The sequence below is a fragment of the Ovis aries genome, chromosome 3 (assembly GCF_016772045.2).
Source record: "Ovis aries strain OAR_USU_Benz2616 breed Rambouillet chromosome 3, ARS-UI_Ramb_v3.0, whole genome shotgun sequence".
Classification (NCBI taxonomy): domain Eukaryota; kingdom Metazoa; phylum Chordata; class Mammalia; order Artiodactyla; family Bovidae; genus Ovis; species Ovis aries.
In genome coordinates, this window is record NC_056056.1 from 138,514,177 (window position 1) to 138,536,426 (window position 22,250).

The following is a 22,250-nucleotide window of genomic DNA, read 5'->3' on the forward strand; positions in this document are numbered from 1 at the left end:
TAGGAGGGAGGAGGGAAATGTTTCTAACTTTTTTAATTCTTTTTTAAAAATTGTATTGAATTGTGATTTACAATATTGTGTTAGTTTCAGGTGTACAGCAGAGTGATTCAGTTATACATATATGTATTCTTCTTTCAGATTTTTTTCTCATATAGGTTATCACAGAATATTGACTAGCGTTCCCTGTGCTATACAGCAGGTCCTTGCTCCTTGTGTGTCTTGTAGTCATAGTGCATATATGTTCATCTCAAGCTGATTTATTCCTCGCCTACGTTCCCCTTTTGTTTGTAGTATTTAGGGTACCACAAAGATCCTTTCTATCTCATCTATTCTTGGTGTTCTCTTGAGGTCTTTAAGTGATGGGGATATTTCTTTGCCTTCTCTTCATATGCAGAGTAGCCTCTTACACCAATATATCTGCTTTACTTTTCTTCCTGTGATAAGATAATACAATCAAAGCTTTTTAAGATGTAATTTGTTGGGATAGTGGAAGTGAACTAAAATTTAGAGTTAATATCCATGACCCAGGTGTAGTACTCCACTTTTGATTCCCTTCCCTCCCTCGATTTCCCTTCCCTCCCTCCATTTTACCACCCTCTAAGACAACATACTGTTAACCCCATAGTATCGTGGATTCAGTTATTTGGTATGGTGGGAAAGTGAAATCAAGATTTATATTGAAGAGTATTCAGAATTTCAGTCATTAAAGTGCCAGATAGTACAGCTTTCCAGTATATAGATCACAGTGGAGTTAGTTGGCAAAGATCTCTCTTACACCCTGATAATCTGTAATGATGCTGCTTTCTTTCAATTATGTACTTTAAGAATTTTCATAATAGAAAATTTGTGTTTTAATAAGGGCTTCCCTAGTGGCTCAGATGGTAAAGAGTCCTCCTGCAATGCAGGAGACCTGGGTTTGATCCCTGGGTTGGGAGGATCCTGGAGAAAGGAACAGCTACCCACTCCAGTATTCTGGCTTGGAGAATTCCATGGACAGAGGAGCCCGGCAGGCTACAGTCCATGGGGTTGCAAGGAGTTGGATAAAGAGGCATTAATTATGATTTTTAATTATAAAAATATATAGACAGTCTCTTCACAAACACTAAAAAAAAGGACCACCGTTGTCTTGAATATATTAAGGTCTAAGGGGTAAGATAATGGTATTTATTTTCTTCATAGAGAACATTGCAAATTTGTTTCTTCTCTTGGTTCTATTTTGCCACCAAATGCTCAACTACTTCTTTGTTTTGTGATCACTCAACTATTCAGATTTAAGGATAGCTCTTTCTCATAAGGGGTTGTCAAGTTGCACAGTGCAAGGTGTATCTTGTTAGACTGATAACATTATATTGACAATGTAACTGAAATTTACTATGTGCCCCTTGGACTGCAAGGATATCCAACTAGTCCATCCTAAAGGAGATCAGTCCTGAGTGTTCATTGGAAGGACTGATGTTGAAGCTGAAACTCCAATACTTTGGCCACCTCATGCGAAGAGTTGACTCATTGGAAAAGACCCTGATGCTGGGAGGGATTGAGGGCAGGAGGAGAAGGGGATGACGGAGGATGAGATGGTTGGATGACATCACCAACTCAATGGACATGGGTTTGGGTGGACTCCGGGAGTTGGTGATGGACAGGGAGGCCTAGTGTGCTGCGGTTCATGGGATTGCAAAGAATCGGACGTGACTGAACTGAACTGAAAAAAAAGATTGAAGAAGAAAAAATTTAGTGTCTCTTTACCTTTGCCTCAATCTTTGCTTTATTCTTTGTGCGTTTAACAAACTTTTGTAATTGAATGAAATGCTTATGTGCATATTGAAATATGGCAATGTAGTATGTTGCTAGCACTGGCATGAAGTTTAAGATTATTTTGTGAAAATTGAAGATTGTATTAAACTGTATATAAGATTTTTTTTAAATCCTGGGGCATGTTATTTCATGAATTCAGCCCATTACTTCAGGAGATCTGTGCAGAGTAGGTACATGATTAGTTACAAGTTCTCACGTAAACTGGTTCTCTGCTAAATGGCCTCATTTCTCACTGTTGTTCTCGTGATTCACACTGACCTTACTATTCCTTGAACACATCAAGCATATTCCTGTCCGAGGCCCTTTGCATTTGTTCTGCCAATACCTGGAATACTCTTTATAAATTTCTATGACTGATTTATTCCTTTGATTTAGGCTTCTGTAGAAATATCACCTTTTTAGAGAAGTCTTATCCATTCTTGCTATTCTTCCTCCATCGCTTTCTGTTCTCTTCAATTTTCTTCATACTACTTGACTTATTTTTTGTCAGTCCTTCAGCTTTAATGTAAGCTCCCCAAGGCACAGATTATTTTATTCAGCGCAGCATCTCTAGTGCCTGGAGCATAGTAGGTGTTTAGGTTGGTAAGTGAACTATGCTGTGGAATATATGCTTTTCTCTAAATTCAGTATTGGAACTTCATGGGAAAAAAAAAGAATAAATGAAAGTTGGCAATGAAAACCATCTTTGGAAAGTACTTACACTCTTAAAAATTGGGTAGAATAGGAAACAGCTCTGATCTTGACTGTTGCAATTACTTCCTTGTGATTTTTCTAACGGGTATCAGGAGTCAAGGACTTTGTTAGAGTCCTGTTTAGAGGTCCTCATTTTTTTTTAATGTTTTATTTCTGGGACAATCAGTGATGCAAAAATGGCCTTCTAGTTTCATATCCTACAGTTTCTGTGTGCTGCTGTTTACATATATGCCCCATAATTTTCCAAAATACACTGTCAAGTATTTGCTTCACTCCTCTTATATGTGCTTTATAATTTTGTAGAATATTATTAATGAACCATAATTCTTAATTATCATCAAGACACTGCCAGAGCTTTAAGAGAGCTCTCAGAGTCTAGATATTACCTAGAGAAACGTTGCCTCATTGAATGTATTTAAGATTTTTTTTTCTTAATTTATAGACAGTTCAAGAGGAAGAACGAGAGATTTACAGACAGCTGCTACAGATGGTCACAGGGAAGCAGTTCTCTATAGCCAAACCCACCACACATTTTCCTTTACACCTGTGAGTCACAGAAACATATTTCAAATGAATTTTATTCTGCATTTTGTTATTGGATGTTGAAATTGTTTTCTTTTCTTGCTAGGTCTCGATGTCTTAGTTCCAGTAAGAATACTTTGAAAGACCCACTGTTTAAAAATGGAAACTCTTGTGCAACTCAGATCGTTGGCTCTGATACTTCTTCATCTGGATCTGCCAGCATTTTAACTGCCCAGGAACAATTGTCCCACAGTGTGTTTTCCTTATCATCTTACACCCCAGATGCTGGTACATTTGGATCCAAAGATTCTGATCCTGTCCATCAACCCGAACATGACCACTCTCTTTCACATCAGGCAAATAACTTACCAGCTTCAAATACAGAATCTGAAGGTAAAAATGGAATTGTATCACTATAGTTTCAGTAACCAATGAACGGTTTATTGGATCTATGAGAATTGTATGAATTATAGGCAAGGTAGTAATACACATGTAACTTAATTAAGATATAAGATACAAGATACCTTAAATACATTTAATTCAGTTAGCCATGCCATGAGTAAATGAAACATATAAATAGCTTACTTTTTTCTTACAAATGATTGAGAGGCAAATGATTTCATATAATATTTAAAAGGTTAACTTCCTGAACAGTCTTGTGTCAGAGTATATTAAGCCCACCTACTTTAGTACTGTCTCTGTTTCTAGTACTTTACAATGAAAATTAAGTACCCTGAAGTTCTAGGAGTTTTGAAATATCAATTAAGAATTGAAGTAAAATTTCTTAAATAAATAGTACTTATAAAACCTGTGTAGTAGGTTTATGCATTTTGGAATGCTTGTCAGCAAGTTTTGAAAACAGAATTTTCTGTCTAACTTTCAGCTAACCAAAATATTTAGTCTCTTGGAATTCCAGTTAATTAAAGGTTTTGCTATGGTAGTTTTTTGTTTGTTTGCTTAGTTTTCCCCTCCTTTAGGTATGTATTATGTGTGTATTTATGATATGTATTTAGGCATGTAACTTAAAGCAAATTTTTTAATCTGTTCCTTACTTTCTTAAAAGTCTCACTTGGGGATAAAAATTTTAGGGGTCATTATATATATGGCTACACAAATTCACAGAAACTTAAAATTTTGTGAGGTGATTTACTGAGAATTATTATTAAAAGCCTTTAATTTCAGAAGCATTTATTTTATGTCAGATGCTTAGATACAACTCAACTGGAACAAATATACAATATTGAATGGTTTAGTTACTTCCCTATACCATTTATTAAATATTCTAAATAAGATTCTAATCATAGTGCTTTAGAAGGATATGATTCCTACCTTTATCAGTAGAAAATAAATGCTAGAATTTGTACTGTTTGGACTCTGGTGCTTCTCACATAGCTGTTGCTTTCTTTCTTTCTGCCTTCCCCCTCTTCCCTTCCTCCTTCCCTTCCCTCTTGCATCTTGTTCAGTCTCATACTGGTTCATGAACTAAAGACTTTTGAGAAATCTTGGCATGTTCTTATTTCTCAGGAATAGAAGGAAGAAGCACAGGGAACAAGCGCAGTCCAGGAGAAGATGCTGAAGGGCATATATACTTTTTTTTTTGGCTTTATTTGTGAGACGGGCTCTTCACTAAGCCCTGTTTGTGGCTCAGTGAAAATGGACCTGCCTGTCTTTCTCCTGTCTTTCCTTTATCCTTATGCTGTGTTATTTTTATGGAAATAGAATATAGCAAAGTATGGGAACTTAAGCCGTAGACATCTAGAAGGTACAGCCATGTGGAATTTTGTTAATGATAGGCTCTTGTGTTTTTTGTTTAGGATCAGACTCTGTGATTTTACTCAAAGTGAAAGACTCCCAGATTCCAACTCCCAGGTAAACTTTGGTTAAAGGACATTCTTAACATTGTTTTCCCTCTCTTTAATCACAATTTCTTCACTAAGAGTTAAGTAATATAAAACAGCCTCAATTCAGACCACTCTTATGTGTCGTTTGAATTATTTTAGTAACTTCTTAATTGATCTTTTTTCCTCCAACCTCCGTTTTATTCTTCATGCCATTTTCCACCGTGTTCTCTAACCCATTCTTTGCCTTGTTCGTTAGTCCACCTTCAGTTCTGCTGAGTGAACTTTCTAAAATGCTTATCTAATCATTCATTAAACTCCCTCAAGAGTGCCTGATAAGATGTGGAATCAAGCCCAAACTCCTAGTATGGTATTCAACACTCTTCCTCCACATGCCTTGCTTCCTGTCATACATTTTTTCTTTGACAAATATTTATTAATAGCCTAGGGGTGCGGGTACTGGTACAGACATTGAAGGTAATAGCAGTTAACAAAATGAAGTTCCTGCTCTCAAGAAGTGTACATCCTAATTGTACCGAAAGGACCTTGATGCTGGAAAAGGTTGAGTGCAAGAAGAGAAGGGGGTGACAGGATGAAATGGTTGGATAGCATCACCTAATCAATGGATATGAATTTGACCTAACTCTGGGAGATAGTGAAGGACAGGGAAGCCTGGCGCGCTGCAGTCCATGGACTTATAAAGAGTTAGCCATGACTTAGTGACTAAACAACAACAAAGGAGAGGGATGGGGGACAAATAATAACAAATAATTAAATATACATATACCTGGTGGTGATAAGTACCATGAAGAAAAATAAAGCAGGGTAACATATAGACTGGGGATTGGGAGTGCCATTTATCTAGATGGTCACGACGAGTTTCTGCTAAGCTGACATTTGCGGAGAGACACAGTGGAGGTGAAAGAAGGAGCCATGTGCAAAATACTGGATTCTTTCATGTGTTTATTATATGCTGACTTACAAGATGATAGGTATTCTCATATTTTCACATGAATATGTGAAGTGTTTCTTCTGCCTGATATGTTCCCCTTCTCCCCCTTCAACTTGTCTATCAAGCAGTAGTCTTTTTCTTATCTTTTAAGTCTCAGGTCAGATGTGATCTTCTGTATGAAACTTAACCCCTCTGAGAGGTACCAAGTATTTCTTCCTCTGTAATCCAGTTCAATTCAGTTCAGTCGTGTCCGACTCTTTGCAACCCCATGAATCACAGCATGCCAGGCCTCCCTGTCCATCACCAACTCCCAGAATTCACCCAAACTCATGTCCATCAAGTCAGTGATGCCATCCAGCCATCTCATCCTCTGTTGTCCCCTTCTCCTCCCGCCCCCAATCCCTCCCAGCATCAGAGTCTTTTCCAATGAGTCAATTCTTCGCATGAGCTGGCCAAAGTATCGGAGTTTCAGCTTTAGCATCATTCCTTACAAAGAACACTCAGGACTGATCTCCTTTAGGATGGACTGGTTGGATCTCCTTGCAGTCCAAGGGACTCTCAAGAGTCTTCTCCAGCACCACAGTTCGAAAGCATCAATTCTTCAGCACTCAGCTTTCTTCACAGTCCAACTTTCACATCCATACATGACCACTGGAGAAATCATAGCCTTGACTAGATGGACCTTTGTTGGCAAAGTAATGTCTCTGCTTCTGAATATGCTATCTAGGTTGGTCATAACTCTCCTTCCAAGGAGTAAGTGTCTTTTAATTTCATGGCTGCAGTCACCATCTGCAGTGATTTTGGAGCCCCCCAAAATAAAGCCTGACACTGTTTCCACTGTTTCCCCATCTATTTGCCATGAAGTGATGGGACCGGATACCATGATCTTCATTTTCTGAATGTTGAGCTTTAAGCCAACTTTTTCACTCTCCTCTTTCACTTTCATCACGAGGCTCTTTAGTTCTTCTTGCCTTTCTGCCATAAAGGTGGTGTCATCTGCATATCTGAGGTTTTTGATATTTCTCCCGGCAATCTTGATTCCAGCTTGTGCTTCTTCCAGCCCAACGTTTCTCATGATGTACTCTGCATAGAAGTTAAATAAGCAGGGTGACAATATACAGCCTTGACGTACTCCTTTTCCTATTTGGAACCAGTCTGTTGTTCCATGTCCAGTTCTAACTGTTGCTTCCTGACCTGCATATAGGTTTCTCAAGAGGCAGGTCAGGTGGTCTGTATTCCCATCTCTCTCAGAATTTTCCACAGTTTATTGTGATCCACACAGTCAAAGGCTTTGGCATAGTCAATAAAGCAGAAATAGATGTTTTTCTGGAACTCTCTTGCTTTTTCGATGATCCAGCGGATGTTGGCAATTTGATCTCTGGTTCCTCTGCCTTTTCTAAAACCAGCTTGAACATCTGAAGTTCACAGTTCATGTATTGCTGAACCAGTATTATAACCCAGTAGGTTACTGTTAATACTTAGATTGCTATGTCTGCCATATGGGGCCTTGGCAATCAGTTGCTAGAATAATAATAATATTAATTTTCTATTGAAACGATTAGGGATAATAAGATATTCTTTCTTATCTCAATTCCCCTACATCTTTGCAATTTCCCAGTATGTTCTAAACTTTTTGGATATTTTAAAAGTATTCTCAAAAAAAAGTATTCTCTGGTTAGTATAGTTTCTCAAGGAGACTTTACAGTTTAGATTCCTTATAGTTTTAGGGGGTTTTTTTGAGTGAGACCTGGGTTCCAATCTTGCCTTTTCCAGGCTCCATGTAACTTTGAACAAGTTACTCTTCTAAACCTCAGTTTCCGTACCAATAAAATGCCAGTGTTAATATCTTACTATTGAATTGTTGTGAAGGTAAACTTATAGATAAAACACTTATAAAAGTGTTCTATATGTATGTACAAAAATAGGTGTTCTTTCTTGGGAAAAAGTTGATTTCATATAATGTGTGCTCTCAGTTCTTTCCTGAGTCTGTCTTTCCTTTATGGAGAGTTTCTTTTACTAATGACTGAACAGTGAGATGGATGAGAAGTAGTCTTGGGTGAGGCTCACTGGATGATGCTGTCTATCAAAGTTGGAGCCTAGTCTCTCAAGGCTTGGTTCATTGGCTCCTTAATCTCCCACCACTGCCTCTCGGTTAAGTTCCAGCAATGAAGATCTGCCCTTATTTCCCAGAATATGCCGTGCATTTTATGCCTTTGTGTTGTTATACATTCCAACCCCTTCCCCTTCTGCCTGGAGTTTGCTTTCTCTCCTTGTCGACTTGTTACACTCTTAGCTTGCTTTTTAAACTCTGGCTCAGGTGTTGGTTTCTTCCTCAGGACATTTCTCTGGCTTCTCCAGATATCATTAGTCTTTTCCTCCAGTGCTTCTGTCTCTGTACCTTGTGTTACTAATATCTTTGCACCGCCTCCTGCTTTCAATAATAGCACGTGGCGCATTAAAAGTACTTAGTAAATAAATCTTTGTTAAATAACAAATTTCCTAGAAAGCTTGAAATACTGTCTTGAGTAGTCCAAATACTCATCATCTCCATTGTGGCTTAATGCTTTGGTTTATTAGAAGACATTTTACAATAATACAACACAGTCTGTGGAATTGGACTGAAGTAGTTTCTAACCCTGACTCTTCCAGGGCAAATAATTCTTTTGAACTCAGTTTCCTTTTCTGTACAGTATAAGTAGTGTTTCCCTATTACACATTATATTGAGGCTTAATAATTTGTGGATTATCATAAGGCTTTGCCAATACGTAAAATCTCTCTAAGAGAGTTTCATACACAAAGCACTAAGTAGGTGCTTATTGCATTAGTTATATGAGAAGTAATATGTAATCTCTGAAAAGCAAAGGGATTTTGCTTTTCCTTCTGTGTGTTGCTTTCCTACGCCAATAGATACCTTGATGCATTAAAGAGAAGTGCTTGTCCTTTACATTATTTATTTATTCAACAAATATTGAGTGCCTGCTAGATGTCAGGCACTATTCTTGGTACAGAGCATACAGTAGTAAATGCAAAAGACAAAAATTCCTATCCTCATCAAGTTTATATTCTAATATGGGGAGCATTGGGCTTCCCTGATGGCTCAGTTGGTAAAGAATCTGCCTGCAGTGCAAGAGACCCTGATTTGATTCCTGGGTCGGCAAGATCTGCTGGAGAAGGGACAGTCTACCCACTCCAGTATTCTTGGGCTTCTCTGGTGGCTCAGCTGGTAAAGAATCTGCCTGCAGTGCAGGAGACCTGGGTTCAATCCCTGGGTTGAGAAGATCCCCTGGAAAAGGGAAAGGCTACCACTCCAATATTCTGACCTGGAGAATTCCACAGACTATGTAGTCCATGGAGTCACAAAGAGTCTGACACGACTGAGCGGCTTTCTTTTTTTTTTTTTTTTTTTTTTCACTTTCATGGGGAGCAGATTTGAGTAGCATGATCCAGTACCATGAAATTCTGGGTGATTGCTTGTCACGTCGTCATATTGTGCAATAGATGTCTTCTCATGTTCATTAATGTTTAGTATCACACACTAAGTAGTCTCTCAGAGTGCTTCCACTGATCTCTGTGACTTTCTTTCTTGGCTGTTACATCAGTTGTTGACTGCATTAAGGAGATAGGCTGCCTTCTCTGTGTTCTCCTCTTATTGACCTCAGTGACAGTGAATAGGTAATAGAACAGCATTTTTATCACTAAAGCCCAAAACTAAGGGTTACTGGGAATACTGATTCTCAGAAGTTAGGCTTAGGAGCAAAGGATTACCTCTGAGCCCTTATTTTTGCCTTTACAGGACAGATTGTAGAAGTTTAAAAACTGAAAGGGACTCTCATCTCCATATTCACAAACCCAGAAATTGAGGCCCGTGTAAAGGGAAGTGACTTGCTCAAAGTCACAAAGCTAATCAGAGGCAGCTCTAAGAGATTCCAGTCTCTTAACTTCGAGTTTGACACTCTTTTAACTTATTCTGTACATCTGAAAGTTTTCTTTGGAAAAGTGCTCACTTGCCTTTCATTTGGTTCTGTGAGAACTCCTTCAGTTAGAGGGAAGATGAGCAATGACATGAGAAAGTTTGAGAAGAGCAAAAAGGCTCTAGAACAGATAACATACCTGTGACTCTGTTAGCCTTATTCCCTTGGGTTGTCAGCAAGAGCTGCATGGAATAAAAGCAGTCTCTCATCTTTGGAAGGGAGTCGTATTGCTAATTATCCATATTGGTTCATTGGTTCATTAGCCATTTAATATGGGCTACTCTGTGAGTGGGAATTTTCAGTATCTACTGTGATGTGGTTGAATGTATTTTGACTCAAGCAGACCTACAAAAAGTCCAACAACCCATAATATTTTATTAAACCATTAATAAATCTGTCAATCTGAGCCATTTGGAAAGAGGAACATTCTAGTTTTAATATATTACCTTGATAAATAATGTATTTTTCACATCATGTTGGTCTGTCTTGCAAATAAGGAGCATGCTAAACTAAATTTCTCTGCTGAATGTTGGGTCATCTTTTTAACTATATGTGTGCAAATGACTCATATTTGTTTTCCTTTGCTTCCCAGTTAGAATTGTTTTATGTAATTTAGGTCCTTTTATTTATCACATACTTATAAAGCATTTGTATAAACTATTTAAATGATTTGTTTTCTTGATGAAAATATTTGATACTCTTTTAAGTCTGTTCATTTGTCACATTTTTCTTTTCCTGCCCATAGTCCTACTTTTTTCCAGGCAGAGCTGTGGATCAAAGAATTGTAAGTAATTATTTTTAATATCATTTTGCCTCTTCATCACTTTCTTTTCAGTTAGAAGAAATCAATTAGCCAATCTTGCTACCAATTTTGAGTCAGTAAAAATTTCCTATTTATTTATAAAATAACTTCTAAGTTACTGAGTTTTAAAAGTTTTTGGAGTTGGAACATTTCTATGCTCAGGTTTATTAAATCTGTAACAATTGTTGAAACTAAATTGAATTGGAAAAATGTTTCAGTTAGCTATTAAACAGAAAGGAAAATAAATGTCTTTATTTTCATATTGATAAAACTAATTTATTGGATATAATTTCTGGAGTTTGCAGAATCACTGAAAATTTAGTTTCTAGTTTCAAGGATTCACTTTGGTTATCTAAATCCCTTGGTCTGGTAGATTTTTTTTTTTTTTTTTTTTTTTTTGGCTGTGTCGGGTCTAAGTGATGGCATGCAAGATCTTTGTCATGTCATATGGGATCTTTCATTGTGGCATGAAGGCTCTCTACCCTTGACATGAGGCTCTAGAGCAGATGGGCTTAGTAGCTGTGACATGTGGACCTAGTTGTCCCAGGGTGTGTGGGATCGTAGTTCTCCAACCAGCAATGGAACCCGCATCTTTTGTATTATTTTCATCTTTGGGATTCAATCTCATTTTTGGATTTCCAGAATGAAGCTTCACTTTCTCCTTAATTTTAGAAGCATGGTTTAAAAAAAAAAAAAAGACTACACATTTACAAATATCCACAAAAGTCACTTGTTCGTGTTTAGCAACAAACTAATAATTTTCATCATTTCAAAAAACTAGTAAGGTAATTTCAGTAACACCATGCAGTTTCACTTTGTCTTAAAGCAAGTGTAGTGATAAGTTAGTATAAGGGTTTTAGGGTTTTTCTCTGAGAGTTTTATATTTAATGCTCATTGGGCATCAGCAGTGTTCTTGATGCTAAGTAAGTGGTCTGCATTTTTTGTTTCCTAGAACTAGTGTTTATGATTCTCGAGCACGGGAAAGATTGCGCCAGATTGAAGAGCAGAAAGCACTGGCATTACAGCTTCAAAACCAGGTAAAAAGTGTTTTTGAGATACAAATGAATAGCACATCCAAGTTGAAACTAATTTTGGAAGGTTACCTGAATTTGGAATCAAAGGTGTTGAATTGCAAGATAGTATGGTAGCATAGCCTTGCTATGCTCTGTGTTCTTAGTCTGTCCAGCTAGTCCTCCTCAGTGTTCGTAGACAAGCAGTAGATTTCTGTACTCCACTTATTTTGAAGGTCTGTCTTTCAGAGACTGCAGGAACAGGAACATTCAGTACATGATTCAGTAGAACTGCATCTTCGTGTGCCTCTTGAAAAGGAGATCCCGGTCACGATCGCCCAGGAAACAGGGAAAAAAGGTCATAAATTGACTGACAGCGAAGATGAATTTCCTGAAATTACAGAGGTAAATTATATAGTATAAATTCCTATACTGGCAAGTGTTGTGTTTAGAGAGAATTCTTTGGACAAATTTCAAACGTAAAAGTAATAGACCAGGGACTCCCCTGGCAGTCCAGTGGTTAAGACTCAGTGCTTCCACCTGCAGGGTGTTCGATCCACGGTCAGGGAATTAAGATCACAAATGCTGAGCTGTGCAGCCAAAAAACAGACAGGAAAAAAACAGTAGTAGATCACCTGGTATTTAAATTGCATTCCATACTCCTGCTTTCATTTGTATTGCATAACAATATTGGCTTTGTTTTTCAAAGATTACTGAAAATTCAGGAAAGAATTATGGGTGACTTGTAGTGATTTCAGTGAAAAAGCATTCAGTAAATTTGTTTCATTTCCTGTGCATTTTTACTTAATGCATATGTATAGTACTTTTACATCAAATAGTAAGTTGAGCCTTACTATTTTTTTTAAATAATAAAAACTCAGTATAAAAATTTGGAAATTTTTAAAAATTTAAAAGTCTGCATACATTTAAAAATAATCTGTTTCTTAGTTCATTCTTCTGTTTGAAAACCTGTCATATAGCTGGTAAGTATAACACATTTATTAACACTAAAGTTGTGCTGAATTCTACATTTTTACATTAAAAAAAACACATTTTTCTGGGAAAATGTGTCTGAAAGACATCACTACTTTTACTTCCTTATTACCTTTGAGAAAGATTCTGTTTCTCAGGAAATTGTTTGGACTGAAGATATATAATTAGGTCTTTTCATGGGCTTAGGAAATTTGATAGCAGAAAGTTATTTCAGACTCAAGAAATAATATGAAATAAGGGTCTGAAATGTGCTGAAAAAGAGAAGGGAGGAAGGAGATTACTGGAAGGAATAATAACCAAAATGTTAGGAGTAAATGGTTGATTTAAGTCTGAGGATTGCATGGGAATCATTGATGAGAAATTGGTACGTCCGAGGCCATGTATGCCTGATCTCTGACACGTCTTGGTTCCCTAGGAAATGGAGAAAGAAATAAAGAATGTATTTCGTAATGGGAACCAGGATGAAGTTCTGAGTGAAGCATTCCGCTTGACCATCACACGCAAAGATATTCAAACTCTAAATCACCTTAACTGGCTCAACGATGAGGTAATCTAACACTTGTTTTTATATTCAAATAGAAAGTGAACATCAAGTACAGACTAAAGGCATTATATATTTCACTGTTTCTCAAAGTGTGGTCCTTGCTGACCTGCTTCAGAATCAGCTGTCATAGCTTTCTCCATTTTCCTGACTAAGTATGAGGCAGTATGGTAGAGATAACACATTTTAAACAAACATCTCAGGTGATTTTTTTTTTTTTAATGTGCCTTAATGTCTGGGAACTGCTGATTTACCTTTTTATGTATCAAAGATTTGGATACTGATAGAGAGGACATTTACTCATTGGTATTTTTACTCTCTTTAAGCTACCTGCCATGCAGTTCACATCTTTTGTTAAGCAAATATTTAATAGCTGACCATGTTACAGCACATGAAGGAATACTTTGGGATTTCCATATAGAAATCCATTTCTGTTACCTTTCTCTCTGTATTTAGGTCACTTAGGGTATGAATGGTAAGCTTTCTAAAATAGCCTACATTTGTACATGATATTTTTAAAACTGACATTGAAGAAGTTTTATTAAATATTTGAGGTATTGAGTTAAAAAGTGTTATGGCTCTTGGCTCCCGAATGTTCTAATTATTTTATGTAGCTTATTTGTGTTAGAATCTTCCAACTGATCTGTCTTATTCCTAAACCTGTAGGAGCCTGTTTTATTTCACAAGGATATTTTCATAGCAAAAGAAGAGAACTAGGTTGGGGTTTTTCCCTAAGTACCTGCCTCCTTACTAGGAGCATTCCTGCCTAAAATCTTGGGTGTACTCAAGTTTCATCACTATGGAAACTTTTTAGATACTCAATATAGTAAGCACTAGATATTCTAGGGGGCTTCCCAAGTGGCTCAGCAGTAAAGAATCCTTCTGCTAATGTAGGAGATATGGGTTCAGTCCCTGGGTTAGGAAGATCCCCTGGAGAAGGAAATGGCAACCCACTGCAGTATTCTTGCCTGGGAAATCCCATATACTGGCAGGCCACAGTCCATGGGGTCACAAAAGAGTCAGACCTGACTTAGCAACTGAACAAAAACAAAATAGTCTAGATACCAGTATCCTGGCCTTGTATGTGTATGACCTTCCAAATATTAATATTTGGCCAACATCTGTTGGACATTTACCTCATGTTAGGCGCTAATCTAAGTGATTTGTGTGTTTTGCTTATGTCATAGTCACCACAACTCTTGGAGATGGATGCTATAGTTTTATCATCTCCATTTAATAGATGAAGAAATAAGACATAAAAAGATTAAGAAACTTGCAAAGTTACATGACTTTGTAATAGCAAGCCAGGATTCAGAGTCAAGCATTGGGTCTTATCTGTTATAGCATACTGCCTTAGAATCTTAAGTTGGATCCTGTTTCAGGATTAGATAGAGAGAATTTTAGAGCCGTATATCATGTCCATTAGGTTGATTTTCTGTGGGATCTGTTGAACTAGCCCATTCTTTGCCTTTGGTGAGTTTATAAGATAAAATTTCAGAAGTCCATCATTCCTTGAATAATATCTTTGACCAAGAATAGTAAAGAAGGCATGGTTTGAGATACCATCTTGCTTTACAGGAAACAACTCTTGCTTCTTGTGGCCCAGAATAGTGGTATTAGAACATTGGTCAAAATAACAGGAAAAAAAAGAGCTCACCAAATCAAAGAGCAAAATGAAAATCAAGAGCAGTCAAAAGTATCCACCAATTAAGTATTTTTCTTTGAAGATATTAATGTGAGGTCTCTGGCCAATTTTTACCTGCTGCTTTTAAATGGGGAAGACCCAGTTATTTTATTGGGATTGCAGCTTGTTTGTTGTAAATTATCCAAAAACTTCTAGGGGGCAGCAGTGAGCAGGACATGAGCTGAGTTCTTGCTATATGTACTGTGGTAGCTACCTCAGTGAGCCCCCTTACAGAGGCAGCGTTCATCAGGACATATTTTCCATTCCCTGGGTCCACCAGAGGACTTTTAGCAAGCAAAGTTAATGGAAATTACATTATTTAGAAGAGAAAAGGGGAAGGAAAGATTCCTTGTCTACTTTATCTCTACCACATTTACCCGTAACTTTTGTAAGGAGTCCTTATCTTCTGAGTGGAGAATAATGTTAACTTTGAAACCAGGTGCCAGTTCACATGTCCTTGATGATAATGAGAACTATTTTAATAAGTACTTTAATAAGTGTTTTAAAAAGCAGCATTTTCAAAGTACCACACTTCTCACACTTTCAGAGTTACTGCCCTTAAAAAGCTGATAACATTCTGAAGGGGAATTAGTAGATATCCTAAGTATTCATACTCATTTTGAAATACTTAATTGTTTCTTAATTGTGAACCCTCAATATTTTGCAAATAATTTGCTCTCTCTTCAATCCTGGTCTCCTTCCCTCAAATAGATATTTTCATTAATAGCCTTTCTTTTATTTTTGTTTCTCATGTCAGTTTTATAGACTTCATTAAAGTTTTCTCCCAAGAAAGGTGATTGACATTTTACAGACAAAGAATATAAGATCCTAGAAATGAAAGGGATCAGATTTAGCTTATAAAGAAAATAAAATCAAGAAGTCCTATATTTGAGATATGTACAAATAGCCATTAGGCTACTCTTTCTCAGGTCGTTTTGCTAAAAGAAGAGTAGGCCACAGTGCCTGTTCTTGCAATAAGCTTTCCAACATATTTGCAAGAATGGATTTATATATAAGTGAATAGCTAAATTCTATGCAAATTCAGAGGACTAATGACAGTATTAACATTGTACCTCACTGTAAGAAAATGAAACTTCTCAAAATTGGAATGTGGGAACTGGCTATTTACAAAGAGTTACAAAATGAGGCTGGAAAGGTGAGAACATATAGATGGAGATTTCTAGTCCAGGTCTGGTGATTAGTGATAGAAATATCTAATTAAGGGAAGGAAGACAGGGTTAAAGAGAGGAGGAATTAGTTGCAAAAGTAGATTGAAAGTCACAGTTAAGAAACAAAAGGAAGTATTTTTAAGTAAATGTCAATTGAAATAACAAACAGAAATTGTGTATTATTTCCTGAAGATAGAGTTGAATAACTTATGGAATCCAACTCTAAGATTTCACGTTAATGATCCTGAAGTGAGGACTACTTTAGGCTTTGTGTTTCTCTTTATGGCCTGCTAATTCTGCTCTTAGAGGGCCCAATAGTTGTTTTATAAAGCATCAGATAAATTTAGAAATATGTGAAAATTATTTAGGCATACAAATAAATTTGACATCTTCTGGTCATGATAGAATAAAGTAGATCAGATTTATTCTCTCAAATAGAACAGTAGATAAAACACCTGAAACAACAATTTTCAGACACTGGATAACAGTGATTCCTAAGAAGACAGAAGTGAAAAGCATGAACCTATGATTCCCACAGCTTACCTGGGTGGTGTGCTAAAGGGAGAGAGCTGGTAAAAACCTGGCAGTGCCTGGCAATCTTGCTGAGTAGAGGAGACAGTGTTCATGAAGGCCAAAGCGGCTAAGGTTTGTGAGATAAATACTGGTGGGGAAGTTGCTGAACAAAAAGAAAGCTCCAGAGATGTGCAGAGGGCCCCCCTGGAATCTTTGGCTGAGTGCTGATCTGCACATATATGGCAAGAAACTACCAGTGGCTATGGAAAGAACCACCAGAAAGAAGAAATCATAACAAGCCTGAGCGCTAACACAGGTGCCAAGAACAGTTTATGTCCCAACCAGCTGGAGTGGAAGAGTTGCAGAGCATTGACTAGCGAGTCCTCAAAAGGGCACTGCCTCAAGAGTGGGGCCAGACAGGCAGGCCCTAAGGTAAAGGCTGCTCTGGACCCATGGTAACAAGCCTAAATACAAGTCTTAAAAGCTTAAAACTGATCTGAGTAACTTAACTGTATCGCAGAGCAAAACCCAGCAATATTTAAAGGAATACAACAAATTCTGCTAACAACAGAACCCAACAACACTGAAATTCACAAAGTCTAGCATCTAATTAAAAATTCCCAGGCATGAAATAGAAGAAAAATATAACAAAGGGAAAAAGACAATCACTATAGAAATACCCAGAAAAGAAAAATATGTTAGAATTAGCCAACAAAGATATTAAAACAGATACCATAAATAGTATTCCACATGTTCAGGTAAATAGAGGAAAGTGGACATTATGAGGAGAAAAATGGAGAATATAAAAAAAGATCCAAATTGAATTTCTAGAGATGAAAAATACAGTATCTGATATTAAAAATACATGAAATGAGATTAACAGTTTAGATACTGTGGAAGGAAAAATTAGTAACCTTGAAAATAGAGCAGTATGAATCATCCAAGTGAAATAGAAAAAATGCTGAAAAAAGATGACTGGAGCTTAGTGAGCTCAGGGACAGTATCAAGTCTTAAGCATGTAATTGAAGTCCCAGAAGGGAAGATGGGGTGTTAAGTGGTATCAGAAAAAAATGTTTAAAGAAATAATGGTGGAAGATTTTCCAGATTTGGAAGCATACTGACAGATTCAAGAAATTCAACATACCCCAAGAAAGAGAAATACCATATTGAAATATATAGTAATCACATTGCTAAAGGCCACTGATAAAGAGAAAAATAATGAAAAAAGCAACCAGAAGAAGGGACATGTTATATACAGAGGAACCAAGATCTGTCAGAAGCCATGTAGGCCAGAGGACAGTGTAGCTACATCTTTAAAATACTGAAGGAAAAAGAAAACCGTCAACCTAAATTCTATACCAGCAAATATATCTTTGAAGAAATAAGTCTATACTTTTTTAGGCAAGCAAATGCTGAAGAATTCATCACCAGCGGACTTCTTCTTTAAGAAATATTAAAGGATATTTTAGGCAGAGGAAAAATTTGAGTTGAAAATTTCAATCTACACAAGGAATGAAGAGCAGTGAAAATGCTCTCATCCTTTATTATCTCTGGAAGACAAGGGACTAGTCAAATAAAAAAGAAAACAACAACAATGTAGGGTTTATAACATGTTAAAGTAAAATATATGATAATCATAACACAAAAGAGGGGGGAAATGAAAGTATATACTTGTCTAAGATTCCTGTACAATGTATGAAGTTGTATGATGTTTTATGAAGATGGACTACAGTAAGTTACAGACATAAATGCTAGAGCAACCAGTAAAAAACAGAGGTATTTTAAGAAGCTGGTAATGGAGATTAGGTGCAATTAAAAGATAGTCAATCCAAAGGAAGGCAGAGAAAGGATACAAAGAACAGATGAGACACACAGAAAAATAAAGAACATGATGGTAGATTTAAAACAAACCTTGTCAATACTCTGGTTGCTCAGTGGTAAAGAATCTGCCTGTCAGTGCAGGAGACTCAAGTTCAATCCCTGGGTCTGGAATATCCCCTGGAGGAGGGCATAGCAACCCACTCTGGTATTCTTGCCTAGGAAACCCCATGGATAGAGGAGCCTGGTGGACTGCAGTCCATGGGGTCACAAAGAGTTGGACATGACTTAGTGACTAAACAACAATCTCAATACATTAAATGTAAATGACCAAACTCAACATACCCAGTAGAAATATAATGTGAGCCATATATGTAATTTAAAGTTTTCTAATAGTCACATTTTAAAAAAGGAAAAGAAATAAGTAAAACTAATTTTTATAATATATTTTACTTAACCCAATAAATCTAAAATATGTTTATTTTGGCATGTAATACATATTAAAATATTATTAATGGTATATTTTGCCTTCTCTAAAATATATGTATTTTACACTTAAGATGCATTTACACTTACAACACAATTTGAATTAGTCAAATTTCAAGTGCTCAAGAGTTACATCTGGCTAATGGCTACCATACTGGACAATATAAGCATCCAGTTAAAAGGCAGAAATTATAGATTAGATTTAAAAATATGTCTACAGAAAACATTTTAAATGTGAAGACACATACAGGTTAAAAGTAAAAGGGTGGAGAAAACATACCATACAAACAGTAAACAAAGGAAAGGTGCTAAGTCGCTTCAGTCGTGTCCAACTCTGTGTGACCCCATAGACGGCAGCCCACAAGGCTGCCCTGTCCCTGGGATTCTCCAGGCAAGAACACTGGAGTGGGTTGCCATTTCCTTCTCCAATGCATGAAAGTGAAAAGTGAAAGTGAAGTTGTTCAGTCATGTCTGACTCTTAGCGACCCCATGGACTGCAGCCCACCAGGCTCCTCCGTCCAGTAACTATATTAATATCACACTAGTAGATTTCAGAACAAGGAATATTACCAGTGATAGACGTTTCATAATGGTAAAGGGGGAAATTCATCAAAAGGAGTAACAACGTAAGTATGTATGCACCTAATAACAGAACTTCAAAATACACGAACTAAAAGCTGAAAAAACTGGACGGGAAAATAGACAAATTCATACGTAAGTATGAATGTTGAAGATTTCAGCACCTCTGTCTCAATTATTAATTGCTTCCAAGGAGATGTTAAATCTAAGTGATGCTCAGTAAGAGAGGCAGCAGCCTATAAAACATTAAACTCAGCTAGACAAACCTAGCACAGGAAATAGATTTTTCTTAGGAAATAAAAACTGATTGAGTCAGAAGGGAAGAAAATTAGACTAGATGAAATAAATTAGTTAAGTGAATATGATGGTGTCTCCCATATGCTAATGATCAGAATGGAAGTTACAGTGTAGTCTTTCTAACATGACTCATTGGACGATTCCGCATCATTATAGATTACCTCTCTAAAGTGTTTTGTAATAGAACTAGTCCTTTTGATAAACTAGGGATTTATGTCAGGTCACAGGGAGAATAGTAATTACAGTTGTCATGACTCCATAAAAGTAGACGCCACCTGTCTTTCTCTAAAACTTTTGCAGTGATTCTAATTGTTTGTTACTTTAATTTGCGTCTGAGAAAAGTCCTGGGCACAGTGAGGGATGCCATAACTCAGAGCTTCCCTTAAGTCTGCTATCTTGGTTTCTATAGTATTATTAGGTTAGGTCTTAGGAGTGAGTGACCTTCTGATTTATAACATTCAGAGGTTGTTGCTTAATTAGTCTTTTGGGGTTTGTGGTTGACAAGTCACGCTCGCCCCCGGCAGATAAGTCTAATTTAAAAATAAGAATGAGGAGGTAGAGGGGAAAGTCTGGAGGGATAAAGTAGGAAAACAGCTTTTTCTTTTCTAAAAGTTATCTTGATCTCTGCTTCAGAACACTGTCATGCTCAGGATTTTTAGAACACTTTTTTCCAGTCTGTTATAAGGGTTCAGTTTGTGAAATCGGGAAGGGTTAAAAGTTAGACTTTACTGTTGGTGATGTATTTTACTTCTAAATGCATGAGAAGGCAATAGTTTGTCTGGTTTACTGCTTGAGAAGGATACAGATAGCAGTAGTCATTTGTGTCATTGTGGTAACATACAGGCAAAGGATTGAGTGCTAAGTTTGAAAACACTGTAGACTTTTCTTTTAAAGAAACACTTTTTTCAACTTAGCCTGGCAGCTCTTCACATAAAATCACAAAGGAACAAGACACCATAAACAATCATTCCACCCACAAACAGGATTGCATAGACAAGTAGACGCTCACAGCGAAGGCTGTGAAGGCAGCAGGAAAGGCAGTTCTTCAGGCACCAGGGACTGCAGCAAGCAGAGGCAAGTGTGGGCCCCCAAAAGAGTGGCAAGTGCAAGGCAAACAGTAGGCACAGACAAACAGGCTTGTTACTCTTCGTCCCCAGTTCCAAAGGGAATTCAAGATCTTCTGGAGCTAAGAAGAGTGCCTTGTACAGAAAGACTCTGCCACAGGAGGGGAGGGACCCTTGCCGTCACAAAATGCAAGCGACTGCTCTGACCATCATTGCTTCTCTTTCATCTTAGACACTGTGATCCCTTCTCTCGTTTCTTTTTCCTTCCTCTTTAGCCCTCCTCTGTGAGATGATGTGTAGGATTCTTTTTGTTCTTCTAACTTCTAGCTTTTTTTTTTTTTGGTGTGATTGTGTCTTGGCTGAACTATGGCAATTTTCCTTATTTGGACTGAGTGATAGCTGAAAAACTGAGGAGAGAAACTTGGATCTAAATTCTGCTTCAGATGTCAGGTTACACATCCTCAGCTAATGGGAGGGAACAGTGAGGCCACCAAGCCCCCTCCTCCTAGAATGCAGGGCAAATGAAAAAGAGCCCAGATCACTCCCCAGAGCTAAGTAATGAGCTGACTTTGGAGGAGGCCATTTCCCTCACAGTGGAGAAACCTTGGTGGGAGGGGGAAGTAAAGCAGAGAAGAGGGGTTCTCAGTGTGGTGCCCTGATCACTAGGTCTCTGTTCCTGTTCAGCTGGCTTGGTCTTTAACTTTAGAGGTCCACTCTGTCAAAATAACAAAATAAAGTAACATAAGAAACCAAGCAAGTCAGGCTGTATAGGCGCAGCTAAGCTTAATTGGTTTTTGACACTTTCCCCCTGAAAAATAGGATAGGTGTATGTAGCATGATGCTCATTTATATCACCCTTTTCACTTCAGGGTAATGATCCCAGATATGCCCTTCTGATGGGCACCTGGGGGAGATATATCTCTGTGGCTTTCATGTGCTTGGCTGTCCTTATCTCTCTGGTTCCTTCCACCTCCATCTTAAGTCCTTATTGCCTGTTGCAATATTTAACTTATCTGCCCCCATGGAGGGTTTGGCTTATAGTGATTGACAGGTTGTCTGCCTATTCGCTTCACCTCTTGAATTGAAGGATTTAGCCTCATGGCATGGGTAATATCATGGGATAGAACACCAGAGGAATCAATCCCTTTTTGCTAATTTTCTCTCACCAGAAGATGCAGATTATAGCCAAGAAATCTGTGCTTGCTGAGCAGGTAGATCCTCCTGCGTTCCTGGCTGCCTTCACAAGCCTACAAGCATCCTTTAGCACCATTTACCTCAAGGATAGAGTGAGATTAAAAACCTGAATTGGAGAAACCTACAATCCTAATTGTGCCCTAATTCATTATCATTGTTTTATATAACTGAGCTCTAGTTACCTGTTGGGCATACTAGGGAAAGAATCAACCACAACCTGAGCCTATTGCTCTATCTTCAGAGATGCAGGAAGAACAGTGTCTTTGTTCAGTCCTGACTTTCCTTCCCACCACCCTCAGAGTGCTGCTTCT

General features: G+C 37.5%; 1 protein-coding gene across 7 annotated transcripts in view; it reads left to right on the forward strand.

The window, feature by feature from the left end:
• SENP1 (SUMO specific peptidase 1) overlaps positions 1 to 22,250 on the forward strand; it is a 51,914-nt gene that overhangs the window by 22,285 nt on the left and 7,379 nt on the right. For all 7 annotated transcript variants that reach the window (XM_027967397.3, XM_060412681.1, XM_042246791.1 and 4 more), the window contains 7 exons: positions 2,948 to 3,051; positions 3,134 to 3,420; positions 4,842 to 4,896; positions 10,535 to 10,573; positions 11,544 to 11,628; positions 11,851 to 12,006; positions 13,010 to 13,141. In XM_027967397.3, coding sequence (XP_027823198.1) covers positions 2,948 to 3,051; positions 3,134 to 3,420; positions 4,842 to 4,896; positions 10,535 to 10,573; positions 11,544 to 11,628; positions 11,851 to 12,006; positions 13,010 to 13,141 — 858 coding nt within the window. The remainder of the gene's footprint in view (positions 1 to 2,947; positions 3,052 to 3,133; positions 3,421 to 4,841; positions 4,897 to 10,534; positions 10,574 to 11,543; positions 11,629 to 11,850; positions 12,007 to 13,009; positions 13,142 to 22,250) is intronic.